General features: G+C 35.9%; 1 protein-coding gene across 2 annotated transcripts in view; it reads right to left on the bottom strand.

The window, feature by feature from the left end:
• ZFPM2 (zinc finger protein, FOG family member 2) overlaps nt 1-15,919 on the bottom strand; it is a 304,584-nt gene that overhangs the window by 229,351 nt on the left and 59,314 nt on the right. Inside the window, exons 2-3 of one of the 2 annotated variants that reach the window (XM_052703760.1) lie at nt 15,625-15,783; nt 346-447 (exon numbers count right to left, since the gene is read on the bottom strand). In XM_052703760.1, the coding sequence (XP_052559720.1) occupies nt 346-447; nt 15,625-15,783 (261 nt within the window). The remainder of the gene's footprint in view (nt 1-345; nt 448-15,624; nt 15,784-15,919) is intronic. The other variant, XM_052703761.1, reaches the window with a different exon arrangement.

Here is a 15,919-nt window from a genome sequence, read left to right as displayed (position 1 = left end):
ATCAAGCATCAGAAAATATAACAGAAAAACTTAACACAACCATGAAACTGGGAATTTAATGACAAATTTTTATCTTAGAATTCTAAGCAGCAGAAACAACATTTTCGTTTATAACAATAACTATGTAAGATATTTCATGATAAATGATTCACAAAATGGCTTAGACAAAACATTTTTTCACTCCAGATCTTTCTTTTAGTACTTATCTGTTAATATCCTGGACACCAAGGGATCAAGAAAGAAACAGAACGTTATATACCACTACTAAGTAGAAAACAACTTATAAAATAACAGAAAGCACTGTTCGAAAAATTACTGTTGCCTGTCAGCTGTTTTTTTTCCTACCTGGCCCATCCCAATCTTCTGTCTCCACTGCAAGCTGCCCTGGTTTCTCTGACTTTGCATCACCATCAGATTCTGGTGCCTCATGGATGCCTTCCTCATTGCCTGAAAAAAAAAAAGTAACCCAAGAAATGTATTTTTGAAATATTTCAAGAACAACTTTCAGTCAGGTTTACTGTAATAACCAAACCACTGCTTACAGGTGCAAGTGAAAATACAGACACATATATAAATAGAAAGGAAATGAATAAAGAATAATTGTATTAGACACTTCAACATCTGTGAGTTCCCAAAGATCCAAACAAGTCCAACATGTTCATTCCTTCCAGTTCTGTGGAAAGGCAAATCTTTGTAATCAGTGTTTACTCCATATGCTTAAAAAACAGAATAATCACTAGCACCTATTCTGTAAACTTACAAGCCAAAGGAGTCATTAGGTTTGTATGCACAAATGAGAGAAACACATCAGCTTGTTATACCCCAGCTAGTGAGGTAATTAAGGAAAATAATCTTTTGAGTTGAATGTTTTCTTGAATTGACATCTAACTGTTGTTTATGCTTTGCAGATTTATTACACTCTCTACAAGCACATGGTCCACTACACATTCAGGCTTTTCTGGCAACTAGTGGGGTATTTAGGCATTTAGGGAATTTTTACTTAAAGGTTTCACGCTAGCTCTCCTATGACCACTTTCTCCCCATCAGTATAATTCTAAAGAAATATAACATTTCTAACAAATTTTAGAATTTTCACCATCTACCAGAGAGCTTCTTTCGGCCTTCAGGAACTATTGAGTCTGAAACAGTACATAGAGCATGCTGAACACTACAGTCTGGTAGATTAGGGATGGCCACCTAGTAATTATGTGAAGAATTCTTTGTTGAAAGTGCAGTACTGGCCACAGTAATGTGCTGAATGTTGTGTCAGGCTGCTTATCCCAGCCAGTAATTAAGTACATTTGTAGAACTTCTTTTTACCACTAACTCATCCCAGAAAGCCTTGCATAGAAAGGTATTAGGAAGCATGTTTAAAAGTCAAATTTTGTAACAATTCAGAAGCAAACTTTTGAAAAAAAATTGTGTTCCACAGAAAAGTGACAGCATTGAAAAACAAATGGAAACTGGAAATCAGACTGCTGGTTGATTTAACAACAGTGAAACACAGGAAAAAAATAATAGCAATTAAGTAATAACTTGCAAATTATTTCCACTTATGATAACAACAGCTTTTAATAGCAACATAGGTAGAGAAATGTGATTACAACATACCAGGCCAGATCCCCATATGTTATCACTGGAGCTATATTTACACAAGATAAGATTGTGACCCAGAGTTTTGAAGTATATGATCATATACAAGCACTATAAAGTACGAACTTCACGTGTATGTAGCAGCATCTTGTAATAACATATTCTTCTTTGCATTCATAAAACAATTTTTCAAATCTTAAATACAAGAACCTGGTAAATTACTTCTCACAGTAACACAATGCCATGTTCACTCCAGACTCCAATAACAAATATGAATTCATAAGTACTAAAAATAAATATTAAAAAGATACTAAAAAATGATTTCGCAATTAAATCAAAAAGAAATCAAGAATATCTAGCATAATTTTTGTTAAGCCCGCTGTATAATTTCACCCAGACATTAGAAGTTCATGCACTTCAGCTCAATCTGAAGTTATCCTTCAGAAGACAGTCAGTAAGGGCTCACATGATGAAAAAACAAAATCAAGCAATCTTACCAATTTTTTGCTTTTCTCGACTACTTTATTTTGAACTAGCATTTGTACAGTTAGTTTACAGTTAGTAAATGCAAGAGCTTTTTTTCTTTTTCTTGGTGAAGAACCTATCATATTTTACATCCGAATTTCTACCTTCATAACTATTTACAGGTTTTCATTATTATAGAGACACAAAGGACCATTTAGCCAGAGACAAACCTGGAAGATCAGCTCCAGTTCTTGCCAAAATGCTACAAAGCATTTCACAGCAAAGACTACACTGACAATGAGATTCTAACTCAAGCTGTATAATTACCACAGAAAGCTCTTCGAATGTTCGAGGGGAATTTTTATAATAAAAAAAATTATTTTCCTTCATTGTAAACAACAACTCTGTATAGACCAAGGAAAAGCAACAACAACAACAAAAAGGTAGAAATAATAATAGTTCCTTTAGATGAAGCTTTAGCATGGAAAATGTTAGCTCCAAAATATAAAAGTTTTTCCAGATGGTAATATATGCAAACCTGGCGTTAGCATGCAAATTTGAGCATTCTTTCAATCAGTGCAACCAACCAGAACATCAAACAAACAAAACTATGAGAATTGAAAGAGAAGTGGGAAAAAACTTACGTGAAAAGATTGGGCTGAAGGGCAAAAGAAGGACAGAGCTACAGCGATGGTATAGAACCTACTGCACACAGTAATTAAGTATTTGGGAGATGAGGAAAGATCTGAAAATTTATGTTAGCAGATGTCTTAACTTTTCATGAACTTGCTTTTTCCGTGTTTCATGAAGTATGGTGTTATGTGTTTTCCATAATCAGCTTTTCATGAATTAATGCATGTAATTCTGTGCAAACGGAATAGAACAAAATATGGAGAATTTACATTAAGGGAAACTTTGTTTTGTATCTAAACTATTTTTCATTATTTGCATCAATATTTTTCTTCTACTCAGCAACTACCAAGCCTATGCGTTACACACCTGTAATATCCCAACACCTGCCTGTACTCCCATACTACTCTCTCCCCATTCTGAAGCAATCTGCTTGTGACACCAACCATCTGGACCTTACTGTGGACTGCAGAATCCATCAGGGAAGAGATTTTAACCCAGACTCAGGTATGTGTCAAGGTCCAATGAAAATGGCCAAGCACATTTTTGGTGCTACAGACTGCAATTTTTAAAAAGTCAAAAGGAAGCTTACCACAAGCTTTATACCACAAGGTTTATAACTAAGTTGGACAAGAACTAATAACAAAATGTATTTCTCCAGCTTTTTAATTCCATCCCCTTAATGATACCTTAAGCAGCTAATATCTTTTTAGCTCAAAGGAGTTTATTTCCTTACAGAATTTCTTTTCTTTCTATTGTTTAGTCTTTTTGTTCATTCACTGCCTATTTTTTAATTTCAATGAAACTATTTTTTAATATTTATTTTAAAACTGATTAAGTTTTTCTCTGTTTTATAGGCATTTGGATCCATGAATTTTTTTTTCCTTCCATGTCAAAAGCAGAGCTTTATATATACCACCCACTTTTTTCTCACGTTCATTTCTACCCTTTGCTCCTCAGTTACATTTAATAAAGCGTGTTAGTACCATCAGGATAAATACTCTAAAAGTAAGCAAATCTGCTTCTACTGAAGTTTCTCCTTATGGCAACTAAGATAAGCAAATGTCATCCATTATAAGAACATTACTGTGGTTAAAAAAAAACATTCACATGACCAAGAATCTATAATAACATATAGTATGTTTATTCAAGGGTCATTTAAGTCTTCTAGAAACCCTGCAATTTCTCTTTGATTTTAAAACTGCACTTGGGCAGGATTCCTCTCCTCTGTAGGTAAATGCCAGAAAGCTAAGCTACACCAGACTAACTATGGAGGTACTCCACTAGACAGGGAAGAGAGGAACCTCCACAGTGACTCATCCCATTCTAGAATGCTTCAGATGTGACAACACTTGGTGATAACTGAAATGAATCATTCTCCAGAACACACAGCTAACTTTAGGAACCTATCTTGAGGCAGCTGAAATCAAGTGAAAGAAAGCTCTGCCTTACAGTTACCTGTGGAATACACAAAGCACAGCTTAGAAAAACAAAATGAATTTCATATGTAAACAACTTCAATACTCTAATATGAACATAATTTTCATCCTGACCTTACTATTTCTTACCAGAATGAATTTGTTAAGTTCCTCTTCAAAAAACAGAATCACAGAATCACCAAGGTTGGAAAAGACCTCTAAGATGATCCAGTCCAGCACTTCACCCGTCACCAATATTTCCCCACCAAACCACGTCCCTCAGTAAATATATCTAAATGTTTCTTGAACACAACAGATCATAAATTGTTTTGTTTTGTTTTGTTTTGTTTTGTTTTAATGTTGTTTTTAACATCCTAGTGCTTATTGAAGAGACACAATTATTCAAGAGAGGGTTTCCTTCTCTGGAGATACTCAAAACCCGCCTGGATGCGTTCATGTGTGACCTGATCTAGGTGTTCCTTCTCCAGCAGGGAGAGTGGATTAGATGATCTCTCAATGTCCTTTCCAATCCCTGATATGCTGTGATTCTGTAATTAAACATGCTAAACCCCTGTAATTCAATGTACGACGGTTGGTCAGGGAATCTGAAACTGTAAAGGAGACACATTACCAGAAACGTGCAAGGGAGAACTCTAACATCTCTGACAATACTGATAAATAGGGAAAAAGTGACTTGAATTTTAACCAGTGATTTAACTTTAATCTTTTTAACAAATTAAAGACTTCCCAATTTGGACTTAATCAGCTTGTATCACAAGTTATTGCAGTATTTTAAAGAATTACATGGGTTAGCATTTATTCTCAATCCTGCTGTTTTAATCCATGTGTCTCTAATCAACATTAGGCTTCTACAGTAACTCTTGTATGATATAAGTATTGAACTTTCTTGACTAGGAATGTTAACAGCAGCTGTTAGTCACTCCATAATGTATTTTGCAATCATCTAAATCAACCAAGTATTTTAACAATGAACAGTTCAGAACTGACAGATCTACTTTCTTGTTCACAACTGCTTATCACAGTGTAGATATCATATATGTTTGCCAGGTGCTTCCTATAGTTAGGATACCTTCACAGAAGCCGCTCAGAAAAGATAAGGTCATAAAAAGAGATGAAAAATGTGCAAGCTTCATACACTCATGGTTTTATCATCAGACAAAATAGCTTTCGCTGAAGGATTGTACCAGTCACAAACAGCACAGTGCAGCTTATGTTAGAGTGAGACAACATTAAAAACTTTGAAATTCTGTTTGTGCTCATTCTTCCTGTTTGCTTAAATGTAAACTTAAATTGGTAACATCCTAATAGAGCTGTTCAGAGTGAAAAATCACTTCTCAATTATAATAAATCAATTCAGAAATAAATAGTTATGAAGCCTGCAGCATTTTGTGCATTGCCAAAAGGAAAATGGGGTTGAATCAAAAACTTTGATTCACTCACTTTAGGCTTCATTTCAGCAAGGTATATGACCTCATGTACGTCAATGCAACTGCTTACAAAGGTGGAGAGAGGAAGAGACTCTTTTCTCCTTCCCACTGCAATCTCCAGTGGGAATAATTTCAGATCCTACAGAAAATTTCCAAAACTCCATATGAAATTGATTGCTGAGCTTCAGCAATTATAAATAAGCATAGAGATTTCATCATTTCCTATTTGCATTCTCACAGTACATACCCAGGAGCAGATACAGAGGTTATACACTCTGATAATCCTGCTCTTGAATCCCCAGAAACACACTGCTGGCAGAGAAACACCGCCAGGAACATCTCAGAAACAACACTTATGTAACTTTGAAACAAAGCACATACAACTTGAAGTACAAATGCAATGTACTTAGTCAATTTAAAGTAAACTCACTTTTTTGGCAGCACACACTATTCTTAAAAACTGCCAATGATATCTAACAGGACATGGTTTTCCTTCTTGTGGATTAGTTATTTTAAAGTTTTCTGTGTAAATATTTAACAAGCAGCAGTGTTTAATTCTGATGGCAATGCAGGTTTTCAGCAGATAAAATCACACCGGGTATAAAGCACAGGTAAATAACATGAAAAAAGCTTCAAGAAAGTTTTGGTATGGGAATATATCTCTGAGACAAAGACATTAAATAAGTTGGGAGGGATGCTTCCCAATTTTGTTGTACTTGGCATCTGGTGTGAGGACAACATAGACAACTATAGCAGCTGTGGTGTCATGAGAAAGCATGTTATTTCACAAGCCTTGTGAAAAAGACTGAGAGGGAGGGAGGAGAGAAACTGAGAAAAAGTGAGCGAGAGAAAGAAGAAGAAATCTGGTACTATCAGCATCAGACTTTGCTACCAGTTAGTCTGATGCATATCAGAAATACACACCAAACTCAACTGAGACACCTTGCTCTACAAATACAGTAAGTTTGATCAAAATCTAGCCCTCAGATGACCAATTTGCTATACCTGAAAAAAATGACACTTGTACACATGTCAGTGCACTGAATTTATTTTAGGTTATATTAATCATCTCGATACTTTGCTTCTCTGCAAAGAACCTTTGTTTTCTGTCTTGCTGATGAACAATCATATTTTCTCCTGGGGTAAATTTCATTTGAAGTAACTGTATGTTTTGAGTTGCCCTAAGCACACTTGAAATTATTTTCACAGTAGACATCAGAAACAATGTAGTTATCCTAAATTTTAGGAAAGGTCTGTGTACATCCATATATCAATGAGTACCTACATGCATGCAAGCTGAAAACTCTTCAGAAGAATGCTTTGGAAACTATTTTGATTCGTATTAAAATTTTCACTTTAGCAAAATGACATCTTGACACAATGACATCTTGGCACTGTGATTATGTTTAAAAACAGCATCAATTATTTAAAACCATTTCAGCTACCGCACTTTACTCACAGGATAAGACACAGCTGTGCAGTTCAACGAGGCTTAGGCTGACCTTCCTATTTCTCTAAGTGTTTTGACATGTTCTCATCATCATATTGTTTGTTTTTGAAGTCCTCTCAAGACATGAATCATTCATTCAGATGTATTTCTTGCAGAAAATTGAAGTGTTCCTGCATATTGTTTTTCAGACTTTCTTCCTACTGATTAATTTTATGTTTATATTAATTTTTAAGGGAGCAGCTCCCGTGGCAACAGTATTACAAAATAGTATCACTCAAATGGATGACCTAAAAATTTCTAGAGATTTAAAAGGAGAAAAAATGTTTTCCATCCTCTCAGTATTTCACCACTGAAACTGTAACCACACACACACTCAGATGTATTCAAATACCACCCTACGGCACACATAGCTCTAAACACTAGGTTAGAAAAGCAGCAAAGCATCATTTTAAAGACACTTAGATGCCCCCAAAGACTTCTGCTTAGTACAATTTTCAAAAAATTATGAAGTTCATAATCCATGAACTTCTATAACACCCTGAAACAGAACACAGAAAAGATTTCAGAGAGACTCCAGCAAGTTTCAATCTGTAAATTTGAAGACTATTTGGGAAGTTCATATTTTGACTTAATTAACAAATCTACTCCTCCCCCGCTACAGAAGTATTGTCTCCTACAAGAATTCTTCATCCAGCTAAATAATTCTCATTTTATAAAATGCATTGAAATTTATTACTGTAAACATCTCATCTTATCATGTGCTTTCACACACATGGCTTCATAAGCAACATACATGTTTTTATAGAGCGAAATTTTAATTTGCCTTGGTGAAAGCAGTTCAATGTTTTTATTTGAAATAATCAGTATTACAGGTGCTTAAAAAACAGCCAACCACTGCAGCTGTATTTCTACGTACATGCAGCATCATACACTGTTTCAAAAGCAGTCTAGCCTGCCACAAGTCAAACCAAAGAAGAAGCATTTACTAATGATCATTAAGTCTCTTTTTCATAGAATCTACCAGTAATATTTTCTCCAAACAATATTTATCCAATGATGTCATGAACGCAGAATTGGCTTCATTATTTTTTCTGATCCAACAGGAGGTAAATTACTGCTGACACCCTCACTTCCTATTTACAGCAGATATCTTGTGAGCAGCTCTGCTTTTTAGACCTGGCTATACAATGATTTTTCAGTGGATGTCTAAGAACATTTGAAAAGTATTGAGAAATATTGCGTCAATAACACCATATTGTAAGAAAAAGGCAAAACGGCCCTTCATTACAAATAAAATTAGTAACAGATGTATACTGCACATGAACTAGGAACATGCAGTGAAATCTGTCGTTTGTTCATTTCATATTTTAAAGAAGATTACCCCTATTAATATGCAATTCATACTCTGTCAAATTTGAGCTCTAATTTAAGTCAATGAAAGTTCAAGTTTTGTGACTTTCCAGAAAGGGGACACTACACTACGTGTTGTAACCAAATAATCCCTCTCCTCACAGCCGTGATAGAATTCACAATTCCATTGTTCTTAAGAAAACCAAAATATGCTGACTGAAAAGGCTGTAGTTGCTTTGATAAACTGCTTAAAGTTGAGTAAGCTGTTTAAGTGTTTCACTTTATAATTCTGTACTGTTAAAGTAACGTTTTCTGTTTGGTTCTATCTATTTACTTCTTGAGATATAGCTTGCTAGTTTCTTTTCCAGATGCATTTTTCTGCTTGATGACCAATCATTTTTTTCCTCAGTTAAAAGAAGAATTTGTTTGTCTAACTTGGGCCAAATTTTTATCCTAATAAAGTTGATGTTAATACTGATATGGATTTCAACTGGGTTGAAAAACACCCCTAGAGGTTTACGCGTGGTTAGCAGTAAACAGAAAAGAGTATATGACAGGCAATCTTGCAGATGCTACTCTGAACACCTTGCCATGCTTTTAAGTGAATGGTGAAAAAAACAACTCCAAACTTTTGGGGCATCTTACTTCTCTTCCAAAAATAGAAGAGATAGTCTCTGAGCTCAAGCCACCAGAAAAAAAAATGAGACAGCACGAGAAGCAGAGCACAAGGCAAATCTTGATGTTCAGAAGAGAAAGAATTCCTTTCATCCTGTAAAAATCCAATCTAATTACAATTTAGCATCTCAGAGGTTATTATCAGAGAGCCCCCCCATCCCTTTCTTTCATATTCGGCATCTGCCAAAAAGTACAGAAGATGCACAAGACCAAAAAAAAGCAAAAAATACATGTGGCGTTTCAGTGGAATGAGATACAGATAAACATACAGGAACTCTCACTCTGAAGAACATGAGAATGCAAACACAGGTTCACAAGCACACACAAGTCAGTCAAAAGTATTGTGTGTTTTTGGAAGGAGTGAGCACTGTGAGGTGTAGCACTGATTCTCGTTAACCTAGGAGATGAAAATACACCATCACACATACTTCTCTCATCTCTGCTTACCAAAAATAATCTATGTGCTTTTCATTGCCTTGGCCAGTCTACATTAAAAAAAATAATGAATTAATATAAATAAATAAAAAATAAAGGAATATGAGCTCCAGGAGAAAAGAAGTATAGGAAAAGATAATGTCAGACATGGGCTGGGGGAGTGAGGGGGGGGTTTCTGGTGCCAACCAAAGCCGAAGGCTGTGCAATCACCTGTATCAGTGCTCTATCAGTGTCTACACTCCAGCCAAATCCAGAGAAAACAAGGAGTCAAAGATTCAGGTCAATAAGCTTATAGGCGATTTGCACAAACAGCTCCTCCAGCAAGGTAAAAAACAATGTCATATTGGCTTTTCTATTCCTTCTCTTTGAACTCCCTGGTCCAAACACACCCTGGAAATGTCAGTGTTATATGCAAGAATTTAAAGAGCTGAGCTTCTTAATCCCGTTAAGAAATAAGAACAAAGTTGCCTGTAAAGATCTCCTTATTGAGCTCAAAGTGATTATAGTATAGCTGCCTTATGCTGATTCTACTTCCACTTGCTATAGGAAAAGAGGTTATAAATTTGTCATGAAATCCATTACTGAAAAGGAAAAAAAAAAATTATTGATTAAAAAGGTTTCTGGAAAAAAAAAAAAAGAAAGAAAGAAAGAAAAAGAAAAGGAAATGGAAAAAAAAAAGGTTATGAATCTACTTTCTGATCCAGAAAATAGGAAGTATATTGCAGGCCATTCCATGACTGATATGACAAGAAGTATTTACACAGATGCACACAAGCATACGAACAAAGTCCAAAGGAAACAGGGGCAGGCAGAAACCATTTTTAGAATGCTAAGAGTTTGGCTAGTGCTATAGACGCTAGCATGATAGCTTGTGCACACCAAGTATGAACAGAAAGATTAATGTACAGAAGAACTTTGTACATGCTTTTTCTTATATGGTGATCACACTGCAGCTGTTCCCTGAATCTCACGTCTGACTGCACAATCAGGTCACATGGTTTAATGTAAAAACATCCAGTCCTAAATTGGCCTGGCAGCCTAGTGATAAAATACTGTGCATGTGCAGAAAATTTGGTTCTGAGCTCATCCCCTCCACCCCAAACAGAATACGAGATTAAAGCAGAAGGTCCATAGTCAGCACTCAAAGTCCTATACATTCCCCGAGTTCTCGACAAAATCTGCCTGTGAGAGTTTCAGGGGGCACTGGATTCCCCTCACCACTTTCTTTCACAAATAAAGACAAGTAATGTAGCAGGATACACATTCACACATCAACTCTCTAATTAGCTAAGCAGCAGTTTGTGCTACAGAACCTTCAAGCACTGCATCATGAAACAATCCATTCTCATCACCTCTGCTGGCACAGAATTTTATGAGCACAGCATGCAGCCTCTTTTTCACGGCCAGCAAAAATGCACAGTTAATGGTGGTGACTATGTTGAAAAATAGCATTTTGTCACTGAGAATTTGCTCTATCACACAGTATTATTGTCCTCTTTCAATCCACTGGAAATAAATAGGTGGCATTACTTTCAGAGCAACCTATGTATATATGTATATTCTGCCATTTGATTCTTTCTCCCAAAGGCAGCCCCACATTTTGACTCTATTACAGACCTTCCTCCATTCTCTTCTCTTGCCAAATTCCTTCTCTGAACGCAGCTACTTAACCATCTACTAATCTCAAGTGATCTCTCTCTCTGCTCAAGACAACTTTTCCCTTGAAAGTTAATCCCTCACTGAACACTTCTGCTAAGGAATTGTAATTTGTCAGAAGGAATTGTTATTTGTTTATCCAGTTCTCACCCTTTAGAAGCAGGCAGGGCTCCTATTGTTTTTGCTGCTTACAAAGAGGAAGAGGTGTCACGCCTATATGAGTAATATGAGTATGACAAACTTACAACGTAACAGATGCGAACATTTTTTATTTGACCTGAGGGTACCTAGTTAGGATGACAGCAATCTTAGAGTAAAAAGCCACTGATAAACTATTTCGCAGTCCAAAGGAACTCGATTTAGTACTATGCTTTTTGTCTCATGATCTCTAACTTCTTGTCTTTTGTACTGCTCTACTGTTTGTACTCCCTTCTTGTATCTCCCCTCCTGTTTTAGTAAGTCCTGTCATGAACCCAGTTCACTTCTCTTTTCTTTGTATCACCTCATTCTCCCATTCCTAGCTATAAGAGCCTATTATCCCGTCTATCACTTCTGCACAGGAGACAGGCTGCTCTTTCCTTATCTAGAGTATCTTTGCCTAAGTATAGTACACACCCTGTGGCTAATTTAATGCATTTTCTAGACGTGATTTTAATCTGAACTGACCTTAATCTGATACAGATTCTGACTCTAGATACTGATTATTGGGCACTGCAGAGGAAGAAATCTTCAGGAACAGAGATTCCAGGATGATACAGACTTTGTGCGGGCAGCATCATCAGATACCCTCTTTATCTGTAGTGTAGGCATTGCATAAACAGCAATTTTCAAAGACCCCACACTGACAAAATGCAATTCATCTTCAGCAGTGCTAAGTCCCACTACATTTTTAGTTTCTACTCCAAAGAGTAAGAACACTGGAGCTTTCTAATCTAACTCTGCTATGACTACTCACGACTACTTTATCATGTCTTTCAAAAATATTCTTTCTCCTAGTCTGTCAAAATAGCAAACAAATCAGATTCTGAATCCCATTTTAAATAATGTCATCTTCTAAAATATTCACTCTTCGACATGAAACTTCATCCAGAAGGATGAAAATTCACTGCTTCAAGCTTAAAGTTATGCCTGATAAACAGTAGGTTGCTAGTGTTCATTTCTGCTTTTAGTATTTATATACTTAAATACTGTACACTTCTTCACATGTAAGTGTATGTGTAGAAATATAGGAACAATTATTCACATGTAGCAAATTAATTTTTTTTGTGGGGTTGCTAAAGTGGTGATGGCAGTGGAATATTCCAGATTCCTTACGAGAAAAATAGTAGTCAGAAGTCCTAACTTTGAAAACAGAGAAGTTGTAAAATGACTTGTAGCTCAATCAATTTGCTTCACACTTTGCAGAGGCTTTTGCCTTTGCTTTCTAATCTTGGCAACTATTCTGCTGAATCAATTTCACAAACCCAAATTAATAAGGTGGGAATGACAAGTATGGCTTTATAAAGGTTAGTTGTTTGCAATTTAGACAATAAGAGACTGCTCTCTGCTTATAATAAAATCAGGCAAAGTTTAACAAGAAAATCTCTTCAGTCAGAAAGCTAAAGATATCAACTTGTACATCTACTTTCATTCACCTGAATGGATAGTTCGGTACATTTTTACATTCAGTACTGTTCTTCCAGTTAAAAGCCTTTGTTCTCAGACAATGCTTGCATTTAGACAGCTGGGGAAGCAAGAAAAACATCCAATGGGTGAGCCTTGCAGGCACCTCCTCCTCAGCAGTGGTGCCATTTGTTTCCCACATCTCCAGATACCTGCAGGAATCATCCTCAGTTCATCTGTCCTCTATGAAGAAATAACAGGGGACGGAAACAGGGAGCCGGGACTGATGAACACTGAACAAATTCTCCCTGCTTTCTAAAATCTTTATTGGTCCACACTAGCAAGAAGAGAATGCAGAGACAGCACAAAGGATTCCCAAGCACATCCCTTTATTTTCTGCAGAGGAAGCATGAGGAGACAGACCCACATTTATTTTCCCTCCTTTGAAGATATCTGTTTTATAGGATGCTGATACCATCAAAGAGTGAAATACACATTAGGAAGTCAGCCCTCAAAAAAGAAATTAAAACACATTTGTTTGCTCTCCACTCTCTAACCTATTAGATACATACTATCTTTTTCAAGTTGCTACTCATAATGTTAAAGAAGAAATGTTTTCAGAAGGAAGAAACCACTGATGAAGTTAAAGAAAAATTAATTTTTGGAAAAGTAAGTTGATTTCTTACTTCAGCTTTTAATTTCAATACTGAAGCATTAAAAGAAAGCTTACAAGTGATTCCTAGATCATCACAAGAATCATGAGAATTAGTCTCATGCTTAATATTTACCATTTGATACAGCCACAAAAGAACCAAAAAACGGACACAACGTAAATTTATTTTCTTTCCAGATCAGTTCTGTCTACTTGCATTTTGTCCTCAAAAAAGTGTACATGGCCACGTAAAATAACAGTAATTCAGATGCGACACTGCAGAAGCAGTTCACCAGAAGCCGACAAATTATTAAAAACAATACATTTCTCATCTCCCATTCCATCCTTTTCCAGGGATATTTTCAACTTACTTCAAAGTGGGAATTTCTGTCACGCTGCCTCAGCTGGAAGTAGATTAGGGGTTTTATGTGCCCCTTCATCCTCAGAAATTTCCTTTTCAACTTTTCTTCCGCAGCAGTTGCAGTGGAAAGGTTTAAGATTCTTTTATAACTACAACACACTTGAAAAAAGAACTGCTGGGCAATCAAAAGGTATTCAGCCTGAAGAATCAACAGATGTCCTTAATAAAATATATGATAATTAAGATTCAGGTTTAAGTGTATTCCCACTCTATTCCTGATCTTGTTCAATACAATGCCATGGATTCAGCATTTTCCTTGAAAGCTTCATTGAAGGAAAGAATATTTGAAGAATACTTGCAAAGATTACTTGAAATTCAACACAAATTTGCAATAATGATTGCTATGAAGAAAGAAAGAATGCATTTTCTGAATTTCACCCTAAATCAAGAGTAATTCCATTAGTAGTCTCTGTAATTACAGCAAGCAGCACAGAGAAATAACTGAATCAAATTGTTATGAACTGAGAGCAGCGCTCAGTCTTCCACTTTTAATATACGGAATTCAAGAGATGTTGGTATAACGATTATGCAAATAGTTATTTAAACTGGTAATGCCAGTAACAGGAATAGTTGTCTTATTCAGCTAAGCAAAACGCTATCTGTTATTACATCATTTAACTTCCCCTGTTTGTAAAGCATATACATTCTATTTATAAATTCTATTTATATTCTGGTCACCCATGCTTTAGAGTAAGCTTTGTAGCAGCTACAGTAAACTGCGGACTCAACTCCTTTAATTCTTAGGATCTCTGAATATCTGATTATCTGATACTGAGTATCAGGAGCCACTAGCACAAAAAGTACAAGATCTTTTCAGAAGTTTGTCTACTACATTAGAGGACATGTAGAAAATACGTGATGACATCTTCCCTGACGATCAAAGACTATAAAGACTATAAAGACTGTAGGAAGGACTAATATCTACTAGTCAAATATGACTCTTCAAATAGATTAATTTTATTTTGTCCATAACAGCCAAAAATAATATGTTTAAAAAAAAAAAAAAAAAAAAAAAAAAAACATGGGAGCATATTAAGCTATCGTGAGAAAATACATGTCAATATCTGGGAAAGAATGGAAATACAGAGAAACCATTGATATCCAACTGCCTGAAGGTGACTAAGAAGAACATGACCACAATTCCAGCTATTTGATAGGCATCCTTACCTGCAGAAGACAAACAACAAAGCAATCAAGTGGAAATCTGGCAGGAAGAAGTTTGAATCAATGTTCTCTGTAAAAGTATATGGCAGTGTGCTTTTTCTGTCAGCTGAGCTGGAAACAGCACAGCTTTGCAGACTGAACGTTGGGTAAGTATAAGCCGGTGTGGCTTATGCTAAAATACAAGTATCTTCAATAATTTGCAAGTAACTAATGCATCAAAAAGGCATCTGCAACTTTAAAAGTTATCCTTTCACAAATCACTACTTTTCCACCATGCATAATAAGTTCTATAATAAGCTCTATTTTAATCCTAGAATCTACAGGCACAATCTGTTTTTCTAGCAATGTTTCCTAGGCAAAGGAGCAACGAACAGACATGCTGCATTGCTAGCTTCATATCTGATAATAAGTGACTTCTGAGGCCTGTTCTCTACAGTTAAATACATAGAAAATAACATTCTTGGAGGAAAACATTAAAAGCGAGACGATTCACCTCCCTGCAAAGTAAATCTTCCATCACATTTAAATATTTACCCCTCAGCAGGCTAAACTCCACAAGTCACTATTTTCCTGTCTTTTCATACATTTTAAACCAAAAAAATCTTTTTGACCAATTGGACACAGTTCTGCCAGAATTCCCTCAAGAGGTGGGCTACAATGATTACCTTTATTACAAAAGTATTCCACTTCTTCACAGCTCAGATTTTCAGGCTCAAACTCTGTAGAAAAGCTTTCCTCCAATGGAAAGTCTTCTTTTGAGACAGTATCATTTTCCTCAGACAGGCACTCTTCTTCTTCATCCTCAATGGCATCCTCGAGGGGCCCTTTAAAAAGAATCAGGAACACTGTGGCAAAACCATCTAAAAGGACAATGTGAAATAAAACCTTAGCAAACTTATAACTGGTGGTCTTTATCTAGTTCTTCCTTCCATTTGCTGGGTTCAGCATTTACGAGAATTG

The sequence above is a fragment of the Tympanuchus pallidicinctus genome, unplaced genomic scaffold (genome assembly GCF_026119805.1).
Source record: "Tympanuchus pallidicinctus isolate F22 unplaced genomic scaffold, pur_lepc_1.0 scaffold5, whole genome shotgun sequence".
In the NCBI taxonomy this organism is placed as follows: Eukaryota; Metazoa; Chordata; class Aves; order Galliformes; family Phasianidae; genus Tympanuchus; species Tympanuchus pallidicinctus.
The sequence above is the reverse complement of the archived record's forward strand: the minus strand, read 5'-3'. Positions and strand labels throughout refer to the sequence as shown.